Genomic DNA, 12347 nt, shown 5'->3' with positions numbered 1-12347 from the left:
ATCCCTTTATGTATCAAACAGCGATTTTCGTTTGGCTTGGGCATGGGGGGCTGGTAGTCAGTGGTGGAAAGTAACTAGGTACATGTACTCAAGTACAATTTTGAGGTATTTTTTTACTTTACTGCTTTACTGGAGTATTTACAATTTTCAATACTTTTACTTCTACTCCACTACATCTCAGAGGCAAATATTATACTTTTACTCCACTGCAATTATTTGAAATATTTAGTTTGTAGATTGGATTATTTTTACAAAACATACCATAACCACTTCAGCCCTATATACATTTGAAAATAGCCGTTCTACAAGCTCACAATGCGTTGCGATTTGAGGCATTGTGAGCTTGTAGATCCGCAAATTTCAGAAGATTTTTTACACATTTGAAAACTTGTAAAATGGGACATTCTGCATAATAGGTACTTTCTACTTTTGGTCATTTAAGTACATTTTGATGCCAAATACCAATATTTGTTTTTACTTTTACTCAAGTCAATTTAGAATCTCGGACTATTACTTGTAACAGAGTATTTCTACATTGTTGTATTGATACTTTCACTTACGTAAAAACATTGACTATGTTTTCCTGGTAGTTCTGGTTTAATACCGGCTGGGTTTGTACAGTCTACGGAGCAATGGCTCTGGATTTGCATAATGTTTATTTGCAGGTGACGTCACTGATCCCAGGTATGGCGTTTCTATGGGCGTTTCACTGGGAAACACAGGTACAGTGTTGCCATGTCCGCTTATTATAAGAGACTTTGGGCTTGTTTTTCTGTTAAGTTGCTTGTAAATATTGGCAGTTGCGGGTTTCCATTTTTGGGACTGGTTTCCAAAGTGCTTATTTTGGATTTGTCTCCAAATGTTTAAACCAGTGATTCTCAAACATTTTCATATCAAGGACCCCCAAATGAATATATATTTGTGCCACGGACCCCTCCCCCATACAAGATTTGTGACAATGTTTCCAAAATATGAAGAAATAAAATCATACGTTTTGAAAATTAGCTGATCTGCAAGCAACAGCTTTTAATGTTGTTTTATGCTTCTGCTTTTCTTTTTTTCTTTATTGTTAAAGTTGTGACACTAATGTGATTCAAATGTTTGTTATCAGGGCGTCCTTGAAAAAGAGAGCTTGTTCTCAATGGGTTTCCCTGAATAAATAAAGGAAAAAGAAAGAAAGCTCACAATGCGTTGTGAGCTTATAGATCTGCTATTTTCAAATAGAAATAGCCGATGCACATAGGTTTAAAGTGCTCATGTGGCCTAGCTAGCCCACTGGTTCCCAAGCTTTTTAGCTCGAGACCCAAAAGAGAAATTAGAGACCCAAACTAGTGAACATAGCAGATCAACAAGCACACAACATGTCCGATGCCACGTGTTGTGAGGTTGTAGATCTACTATTTTCACTACTTCTTACTTCTTGTTTTTAATGGAATGTATGTAATTACTTGGATCATTTAGTAATTAATAGTAATAATTACTTACAACAATAAATACATAGTAATAATAAAAAAAGAAAGCAAGTTGGAAACGATAATAAAGGGGTATGTATTCACAACCCATAAACATTGTCCACGACCCACTGATGAGTCCCGACCCAGTGTTTGGGTTTGCTTCTTTTGGGCTAGTTTTCCCAGACCTGGCTGCTTGTTTCTCTCGGAAAATCTGGCAACGCTGAATACAGGTAGTCTCAGTCCCAGCCAGGTAGCTATAGTTGTGGTGCTAACGGATAAAGGCACTACCGTCTATGAGAGAGTTTATTTTTGTAATGTACATTTAGCAGGGAAGAATCAGTTGTTTGTTTTCTCCAAGGAAGGAAGTCTTGCAGGAAAGACCTATAATTATCTCAAGCAAAGTTTTCCCCTCGAGCTTCAGCTTTCAGAGTCATTCTGAAGAAGGAAAGGAACTTGGTTGAGTCGTTTTATAAAACTATGGATGGTAGTTGAACTGCGCTCAAATAATCTGCCATGTTTTGCATTTTCTGGCCTCTTAAACAGTTATTTTGAATAGAATTTGTGATTTTTATCCATTGGAAGCCCGCGGACCCCGCTTACACGGACCCCGTTTAAACAGGTTATTAGGTGAGTCTAAATTCCTAAACCATCTCAATTTACATTTGTCGTTACCAGCCTGCTTTCTCCAAACGGTAGATGGTGATTTTTATTTGTATAATTTCTGATGATGATGACGGTTAGACTCACTACATAATAAATAAAGAACCTAACTTATCACTTTAACTAGCGTACTATATAGTAATAGTACAGGGCAGGCTATTCATTGGCCGATTGGCTTTCTATCCATCTTGTAAAACAAGTAATTATTCAAGTATTCGGTATAATCCAGTCAAGAATACATCTGAAAACGAACCAAACCCTGAATAGCCTTTAGAGAGATGACCGGAAAGAAAAAGTGCAGGCGAGACGGAAAATGTTGTCATGAGACTGGACTGGACTGGAGTACTACAGCCATACCAGTGGTTTCATGGGATACAGGATAAGTGGGCACTAGGGACATCTGGGCCCTCTATGTAAAATTGGCTATTTTGTCCAAAATGTAAAAAATATATATATATATTTAAGTAATGTTAATTATACATGATGTGAAAATACAGGGTACATCATTATCAGACTTAATTATATCCTTCAACTTCTTGTTTATGCCCCAAAATATACAGGTGTTATAACAACACTAGCAATTGTAGAAATATTAGACCTTAATTGTCGAATGTTTAAGCATGTTCTAATCATGTATACTTTACTTAAAAACATTTTCCTTTTTTATTTTAATTTTTAAAAACATTTTGGAAGAAATAGCCAATTTAACACAGAGGTGCCCACTCTTGGGTGCCCACCTATCCTGTTACCGTTTCATGGGCCTCATGAGCCATTAGTATAATCAACTGTACACTGAGGAATCAAAACGTGTTATTGTTCCTGGGTTTGCAGTCAGTCTTTTAATATAGAAAGTAGAAACATTTATTTTAATCATAAAAGTAAATAATGTTCGGCCTGATTCACAAATCCTACAAATCGATGCTGAATGGTCCAAACGTATGAAAACCAATTTACCTGTTTTTGATTGTTATTGCAAAGAATTAGGAATCTTTTCTAAGTGCCCAGGATATGCATGCAAGATAGTGTTAGTATGTAATGTGGAATCTCCTCTGTGAAGGCCAGTAAAAGTGATGGAGGAGCTCGACATGGAAGCGCAGGAGCCGTTGCCTGTGGAGAGGGATGAGAGACAGTTGAAGCAAGGAAGAGACCAGGTAGATGGGAAGCTGGGGTGCTGTGCGAGGTTCCAGCATTCTTTGGCGAGATGGATGCTTCCAGAAGATGCCCGCAACACCTACCTGGAGCGTACCAACTGCTGCCCGCCTCCAATCTTCATCATTTTAATCAGCATTGCAGAGGTAAGGCTTTGAGAGATGCATGGGCAATTGACCAGTCACAGTAAAAAGGTTACTTTACCTGAGACGGTACAAATGGAACTAAATGGACCCATAAGACAATTTGTACACTCTCAGAATTTCAAATGGATAAATGAACACTGGACTTTAATGTGTAAGTGTGTATTCACAAACCAGCCATTTTGCTCTAACGTCATATTTGGTCTCTTACATATGACGTAAGAGCCAGCATGTTAATAATATTAACAAGCATTGACCATATTATGGTCAATGCTTCCTCATAAGCAGAGTGGGAAATTACCACTATTCAAATAGTTTAGTGGTCAATTTTGACTATGGTTAGCATAGACCCCTTAACAGACGACGTCATACTGGCTGCGTGCAGCCAGTATGCGCGCAACGAAACCCATTATATCAGGTCTCGTTAGGACGCGTCTCACTAGCCAACACACACAAGAGGGGGTTGGGGTGTGCTGAAACCAGTGCACCCCGAAACAGGTTGGGAATTGATTGCGTGAAACAATCACCTGTGCGTCCAGGCTCAATGTTAGTAAACAAATAATTGGTCTATAGGCTTCCTGCCACTTTCACTACCTGTTGTATTATAACATGCTAAATAGTGATACCTAAAATGGCAGGGGAATTTTAAACAATAGAAGACACTGACCAATGGACAAAAACATTGCACTTTACTCCCTGGCTATAAATATGTGGCACACACATGGGCACTGTGCCAGCCATTATGGATTGATTCTGTGTTCTAATTCTACAGCATGTGCAGCCTACATTTTTCTTAGACACGGTCACCATGGTAATGACATTATTGATCTTCTTTGATTGTATTTAGGGCAGCAAAACATGTGATGGACGTGTTTGTCAGGGCCTGGCAGAAATATATTTTGGTCTTGGCACCAAGTGTAGCCCTGTTTTACTTGTTTGAGTAAAGATCAGCTTTCAGTTTGGATGCAAATTGAAACTGAGAAGCCTCAGTCTGAACTGAGAAGCCCCTGTATCAATAGACAGTCTTTCACCATAACGTCCCTGCCTCAACTGTAGGGCCTGTTTAAGCCCCATTTATCCGTGTGAATGTCTGAATTCTTTTAGTGTAATCCCCTGAAGCAGGCATGGTTTCAATAAAAAATTGCGGTTTGGGCTTGAGACCATATTAGTTTAGTTCCAGCTAACATTTAAGCGTAGGCCTCAGAGATGCTCTTTCAGGATAGCACAAACAGAAAACAACAATGCTGCATTCTTGAAGACGTGAAACGGAACCAGTTACGGCCATGAAAGACCAGTTACAGCCGGGGAACAGGAAATGCCTGGTAAACTGAAAGTGAAACTCACAAAGTTCAAAAGTTGGATCATCATTGATAAACCATGCATAATCCATCCATGATTATGATTATTATAATTTTCTTCCCAGTATATCTCAGTATATCAGTATATCTCTTTTTGCCCTGCTTCACTCACGTGCAATACCCATGCACGTTTTTTGTGATGACGCAAATCCTCTGTGTTGCCATGTGCAAATGTACATCTTTGCATTGATTTTGTATGTAATCGTCCCACGAGAAAAATGTGCTCTGCTTCTGGTGTGAGTAGAGCATTTATCTGCTTGACCTAGTAAATACATGTGTTGAATCACTCTCATCTGAGTAAGCACACACTGATATACCATGGCCATCAACTACTTCATCAGAGATAGACTGACGTCTGTGCACAATGATACGAGATGCATGTGTTGTGTTCCTACTCATTTACTTTACCATGTCTCATATCTTCTGGTCACGTCATATGTCCAGTACTGTATTAATTCTCTGTGTGTGTAATAAACTTTAGAACTTGTCGTGTGATACTGCCTGTTGTCATCTTGCTCTCTGAGCTCGTCACTCAGCTGAACCATCACTCACCACCCTTAGTTAGAGGGAGACTCTCTTAGGACCACATTGTTCTTATGAAGCATGATTGTACTAGCAGGTGGAGTATTTATAAATATTGCTTTTTCCATTTGACCAAAAGAGACACACTGTCACCTCACTAGTTGACCTGCCCACAAGCAGCCGGTTTATCAATGTGGGAACAATGCCATTCAGATCTTTTCTGTACAGTGTGGCTTTGCTACTGAAGACCACATTGACTTTTCTGTGGCTTCGTTCACAAACTTCTCAGCTAAAGGTCGGACAGGGAGGTATACAATATATCTTGTTTTGGCTTAAATGTACCCTTGTCAAGGGATGTGCGTTTAATTATTTATGTTTTTCAAGAGAAATGGCCAACCCTTAATTTCTTATTAAAGTGACTGCTACAGTCAGGCTGGATGTGTATATGCAAACACTACAATTTTTACGATATGTTGTGAAGATAAACTAATTAAATTGGATTCAGTGTGCAGCTCAGCACCAAACATATTTATTTATCTCTCATATTTATGAATAACCTGGAGTGTGTGAATCCTGTTGTTTTCCTTTCAGCTGGCAGTGTTTATCTACTATGCAGCATGGAAGCCACAGAAGCAGTGGGTGACTCTGGATGAGGGCATCTGGAACAGCCCCTTAACCTACAGAGCTGACCGTAGGCAGGAGGCCTGGCGCTTCTTCTCCTACATGTTCGTCCACGCTGGGTAAGCATCTGACATAGAACTGAATACAAGAATATTTTTATAACAATAATAATTATACTTTTTTTAAATGTTTTTACCTGTCTTAATATGTTTTGTTTTGTCTCCATGTTTGCTCATGTTTCCTTTTTAGTGTGGAACACATCCTGGGGAATCTGGTGATGCAGCTGTTACTGGGCATCCCTCTTGAACTAGTCCATAAAGGCTTTGAAGTGGGAATGGTCTACATGGCAGGGGTCCTGGCAGGTGTTTTCTGCTTCTATCTTTCTAAAAAAAACACTTTTATACATAGATAATAAACGTTTATAATGCCACCCGTATGTGCGCTTTACTGATTTTACATGACATGCTGGCTTTGCTGTATCAGAGGCTTGACGTGTAACACAACAGCGTCAAAGTCTAGTGTTACAATGCTGTTTAAGTTGACAGCTGCTGCTGTTGGTAAATTCTATACATTTACAATGCATTTATTTAACAAAATAGTGACAAAATGGACCGACGACATACAGTAGTAGACGGCAGTCACTGAAGCTTTCGCATTGAAGCATTTTCCTTCACTGAGCAACATAAGAGCTGCCTTTCTTAAATAAGCCTTGTGTAATAGCCTTGTGAAAATAGATACAAGCAGATTTGTGTGAGCAATTTGTTTTTGCGATCGGACGTACATTGGAGGAGAAACATAAGAGAAGCAGAGAACTGTCTGTCTCTGTGACCACCTCCGCTGCTGTCTCAAAGATTCTGTCTCTGTACCGAACAGTGAGGCAGAATAACGGTGCAACATACTTTCCCACCTTGAAGGACTGTGTAAAAGGGGCTTATCTTTCTCTAAGCAAGCGACAGTCACCAGTACTACACACTATTTGTCGATAATCAGCCCTCAAATTCCTGTGATATACTGATCAGTCAACTGCAGGTTAGGGTTATGTACGGCATGCACTCTGACATTTGCCAAACTTCAAGCTGATTTTCCTGTTTGTGATAGAGTAAGCTGTGGGGCTCAGAAATGCCACTGCTCAGAAAGCTGATTATTTGTGTTGCCTGTTCCTCAGGCTCCCTGGCTAGCTCCATCTTTGATCCAATGAGTGCCTTGGTGGGGGCCTCGGGTGGGGTGTATGCTCTGATTGGAGGCTACTTCATGAATGCTGTGGTGGTGAGTATGCATACAATTAGTTCTTAAAACATTCATCTATCTCCATATAAATTAGCTAATTCATTCCAAGACATTTTAAACATGTTGATTTTCATGCCTGCTGCATAGTTTTTAATGTGTTTTAGTGATATTTATATTAGATACACTCCTTAACTTTAAGAAAAGAATATGGCATACAAAATATTATTATGTTATTATTATGTTATTATTTAGTTTCTGGTGTGTTCATTCAACAGAATTTCCGAGAGATGATCCCTCTTCTGGGAGTATTTCGTATCGTGGCGATATTGGCAATTGGTAAGTTTCCCTCCACTTTGCTTTGCCGTCCCATTAACTTAGCTTAAACTTTTATTGCTGTGATCAATATAAATGATAAAGAATCAAAAGTCAATGACGTTTCCTTCCTCTCTAGTCGGGACAGATGTTGGCTTTGCCATCTACAGAAGATTTCTCAGTGAAGAGGTTGGAATGCAGGTAGGAAAGCAATGGGTTTGGAGAGCTCCCTTCCCCCGCACACACAAATTAGTTTCATCATAACAAAGGCTTTCCTAGACCTGTTGACACATGGGAAAGACCTTATGAAGAATTCCGGCCAACCCCGCCCTAAGATAACCCCTGTTTTCAATGTGGTTACAGCTGCGGAAAAGTAGCTCTCCATTAGTTGTATCATGCAGCGTTCTTGTACAATTTAAACACAAGCTTCTCATCTGGATTTAGTATGTCATCACCACACACATACATAGCCTCATTAAAGGTATTCCATATCAGTCTCAGTCAGATCCTGCCAAAATTCACTGCACAGCCCCTTTAGGACCAAATTACTTCTCCCTACTTAACAGTTAAGCATATACAGTAGTACTCTCCCCAAAGCCACTGTTGTTGATGTTAAACAGGACTCATGGTGTTCTTTATTATTCCATATTTCTCCTATATATATATATATATATATATATAGCCATTTTAATCATGTCAGCGCATTCATCTTTCCCCCAAAAAACAACATTAATCTTTTGTCAACCACAAGGTCAGTGTCAACCAATGAAACCACAGGGAGATACACATGGTTGACATCGACCAAGACAAAGACCAGTCTGGTCATTTTGTTGTTTTTTGGGGTAAGATTAATGCTTCCGGCTTCAAATCTCTCTGAGGAAAACTATGGAATAATAAAGAACATAATAATGAGTCCTTTTTGACAGACAACAACTGTGGCTTTATGTAGAGTACTATTATGCTTACTTGTTACAAGTAGGGAGAATTAATTTGGTCCTAAAGGACCATGCGGTGAATTTCATTAAGATCTGACCAACAAGACTGGTATTATGGAATACATGTTGTAACGTTTGGAGGCTGAACACACCCTGCTTCCTTGTTTGTCATCAACTACTGTAGATTCTCACAGCCATCTGCTTCCAATAAAGACCAATAAAGGTGTAAAGGTCGTCTTCCATGATTTTACTGTCCCTCAGCTTAGTTTTGCTAGTTCATTTTAAACCGTTCTCACTACGTTTGCATGTGTTTGTCATTGTTGAGTAACTATAAGCTAGTAATTACAGGTCTGCGGTCAGTATGCTGAAAATTAAAGGATGAGGTGACTTATGACCAAATAGGCTCTGTGCATACAGTAACTGTAGTCCCAGGTTTCCTAAAGGTGATCTGTTTCAGTTTAAACCCTATACTTGGTTGACCGGAGTCCCTCAGGTCTCTAAACTAGTGACCTTTCTGTGTTCGTGCTACATTAAATGTTCGCTGAAAATCTACTGCCACGCATTGTGAGTTTGTAGATAGGCCTGTCACAATTATTACATAATCGCCTAGTTGCAAATAGCAAGGAAAAAGATTACAATGCTTCACTTTGTGACGTATTGTAAGCTTGTAGATCAGCTATTTCTGCTATTTTTTATTTTATTTTATGAAAGTATAAAATTATTATTAGTCAGTAATTTCTTTGTATATTTCAGTTATTTGTCATATCTGCCTTGTGCAACTTTTGATTACAAAGCCTAAAAGGCAAACAGAAATTAAGTTTTTATTCATTATGTTCCAATGTTCAATGCCAAAAACACAATTGAATCGTTAATCGCAATTATTTGTGTGACAATTAATCGTCAACTTAAATTTGTAATCGTGACAGCCCTACTTGTAGATCTGATATTTTCTGCGAAGATTTTCCCAGAATACGGATGCTGGGGTTTTATTGGTTAATTGGTGCGGCAGCAGATTTGAACCGGAAACACTGAAGCCTAATTTATACTTTGTCACTTTAAATTTTCAAAAAGACAAAACAAAACCTTTCCCACCGTCGTGTGTCAAGGTATACATGAGGCATTAAGCCTAGGGGTAATTCTCTCCATTCTGTAACTGACCCCACCCTTTAAACCCATTCCATTTTAGGTGTCCTTTGTGGCCCATATCGGAGGAGGGGTGGCTGGAATGACCATTGGCTACGTCTTCTTCAGTGCTTACAACAAGAAACTCCTCAAGGACCCACGCTTCTGGCTCTGCATTGTGGGTTATGTGGTCTTCCTGCTGTTTGCTGTGCTGTTCAACATTTTCCTTTCCCCAGCATCATAATCAAGTATGGTCTACCTCAGTGGTTTTCAAAATGTTTAATTTCAAGGGCCCCCATTACTCTGAGAGTGTACAAATGGTACCATTTGTACACTCTCAGAGTTACAGACCTGTAAGGGTCTATTTGGAGCCCCCTCAAGGAACCCTGAGGGTCCCTGGACCCCACTTGAAGAACCACTGGTCTATCACCTTATCCTTTTTTTAAATGACACTAAAAAGCCTTAAAGTTACTTTTCAGGGATTTTGTAACAATACTCAGGGTTTGTTTTTACTTGAGACCTAACTAAAACAGGAACTCCTCGTGTTTATGCGGGACACTGCAATATAAAAATGCTTTTATGAGTAACAATTCAATACAGAAATCGTATTTTTACACCTTTTTAGTACAGATATAAAGGTTTTGCTCTTTCTTTTTGTTACTTTGTGGTTTGTGTAAGGCTATTTTATCCATATTTGGGTGGGTTTTCAAAATTGTTTTATCAGAATATTTATAGGGAAGTTCCAGTCGTGGCTCGTGTTGTTTGACCATAATTACTTAATAGAAGCCTACCTTATACTTCTTCTGAGAGGTGTGGTTCCCAATTGTTGCCGTTTTCAAACTACCATAGTTTTGTCTACCATCGTAATAACGTAAACACATATCTTTCGATGTGCCATGATGTGCCATGAAGGAAAAACAACACACATTCAGGGAAAAAGGACACTGGTCCACATCCTTTGTGAGAATCTGACCGTTTACCATCAGGCCTTGGCTGAATGTCTTGTTATTGTTCATTGGTCACATCCTGTTGACGGGTGTAACCAATGATGTGACAATGTTTTGGATTCATTAAGATGTAAAACTGTTGATTCACTTAAATGTTATAAACATTACTACATCACTGATGTAGTGGTGTCTGGAGAACTGGATATACTGTAATTTTGCCGAAATGATTTAACAGTGGCCTGTGCCATCGTAAAGAGGAACAGCGCCCCATGTAAATAATTCTCAGAAACAGTGACATGTACTATGAATTCTGATAGTTTACACAAAAATATACAGGTTTCTTATAAGTGCTTTATATTCCTGGGTCAAAGTAGTGCAACAAATGTGCACATTTAGTTATGTTTGCACTCTTTGCAATCTTATTGTCACTGGCTCTGTAGCATTGCTTGCATAAGGGCATGCTGGTAGCTCTTGCTTTTCCCTGTTAATTCCCCTCAAATGCAACGTGTTTCCGAACAGAACTTATGCTGTAGTCTGGCCGCTCTGGACAAAAATCAAGCCAAATCTAACTAGGCGGAGATAGAAAGAAGCAGCACAATGTTGGCCACTTTTGTCCAGAGTGCCTCATATTTGTCACTCAAGTTAACACCATTCATGGAGGTTCTGTAGAGAAGTGGGGCTGCTCCATGTGGGCAACGGTGTGCTTGTGTTGCTATGGAGCGAGAAAAAAAAATATGAGACGAAGTCTCTAGTCTAGATAACGTGTGGCTAGTATCATAGTGCGTCAGAGGAGTATTGAAACCGTTTTAAATGTTCAGAATCAATATGTTCTTTTTGTTATTTTGTGACAACACTAAAACGTTTTGAGTATACACAATACCCACTGAAGAAGTGGATAGCTACCTTCGTATACCCCCCACTACTTCATTGCAGTAGTCTGTGTGCCTTTTCAATTACCTGTATTCTGTTGAGCAGACAGCTGAAGAATACATTGTGTCAATTCATGAAACATTTCAATGATTTTCTGTTGTAAGTTATGTGTAACTTATGTATGTAAGAATTCAGTACAGAAATGACATTTGTACACCTTTTTGGTACAGATAACATTTGTTACCTTTTGGTTTTGGTATATGTGTTAGCTATTTTATGCATTTATATTTGGGTTGGTATACAAAATATTTGGATTTACAAAGGAAATGCCCAGTTGCGGCTCCAGTTAGTAGAAGCCTACCTCATATTTTGATAAGACCTTGTCTTCTGAGACGTGCGGTTCTCATTTTCTGCTGTTTTGTCATTACCATAGGTTTCTACTATAACTGTAGACAGTCTAGTGTTAACTACAGACAGCCTATATTCAGTATGGTATAGGTTGAGAAGTATAAGACCATTATGTCAGACTAGTATTTAGTTTCTTATATACATTTGTTGTTGATCATTTGGTGTGACGAGCAACATATGAACCAAAGGAGTACAGGGTATGAATTGTGATACTTCAAAATAACAATTTAAAATGTTGTGTGGTCACAGTTAAATTGTATGACTCATGTTCCAGTGGTGAAAATGGTAACAAAGAGTTTTTTGCCTTATCAATTTTGAATGTTCTGATCCGAGACCGCGTTCCTACTAAAAGATTGAAATATTTTGTAAAATCTTGTTTGATTTCTTTCCAATCTCCTTTCATGTTATTATTTTTGCTAACCCTGTAAATATGGGTCACGGCCATTGGTATTTATCAATTGATATATTTGAATGTATTCATCTGGCATTAGCTGTGATGCTAACATTCTCTGACAAGGTTGGCTAAGTCATTTCATTTGGCCTTCAACAGTCGGGCAACAAATAAGTTATTACAACAGTCCATATCTAGACAAATTCTAAATTGGTTAAAACAAAATAA

The 12347-nt window shown here is 38.7% G+C and overlaps 1 protein-coding gene across 1 annotated transcript; it reads left to right on the top strand.

Annotated features, from left to right (window-relative positions):
* The first annotated feature begins 1686 nt into the window (after positions 1–1686).
* rhbdl2 (rhomboid, veinlet-like 2) lies at positions 1687–10359 on the top strand. The gene is made up of 8 exons (XM_084050049.1): positions 1687–2081; positions 3172–3409; positions 5878–6026; positions 6157–6269; positions 7073–7173; positions 7410–7470; positions 7586–7647; positions 9568–10359. The coding sequence occupies exons 2-8, from the start codon at positions 3185–3187 to the stop codon at positions 9745–9747; spliced, it is 891 nt and encodes a 296-aa protein (XP_083906175.1). The 5' UTR covers positions 1687–2081; positions 3172–3184; the 3' UTR covers positions 9748–10359.
* Positions 10360–12347: the final 1988 nt, after the last annotated feature.

The sequence above is a fragment of the Gymnoscopelus microlampas genome, assembly GCF_963454915.1.
Source record: "Gymnoscopelus microlampas genome assembly, chromosome: 3".
NCBI lineage: Eukaryota > Metazoa > Chordata > Actinopteri > Myctophiformes > Myctophidae > Gymnoscopelus > Gymnoscopelus microlampas.
This window is presented reverse-complemented; position numbering and strand designations above follow the sequence as displayed.

Coding starts and splice junctions, on each gene's coding strand:
- rhbdl2 (XM_084050049.1), top strand. CDS start 3,185: ATGGAGGAGCTCGACATGGAAGCGCAGGAGCCGTTGCCTGTGGAGAGG. Junction 6,270..7,072: donor CATGGCAGGGGTCCTGGCAG/GTGTTTTCTGCT, acceptor CCTGTTCCTCAG/GCTCCCTGGCTAGCTCCATC. Junction 7,471..7,585: donor CGTGGCGATATTGGCAATTG/GTAAGTTTCCCT, acceptor CTTCCTCTCTAG/TCGGGACAGATGTTGGCTTT.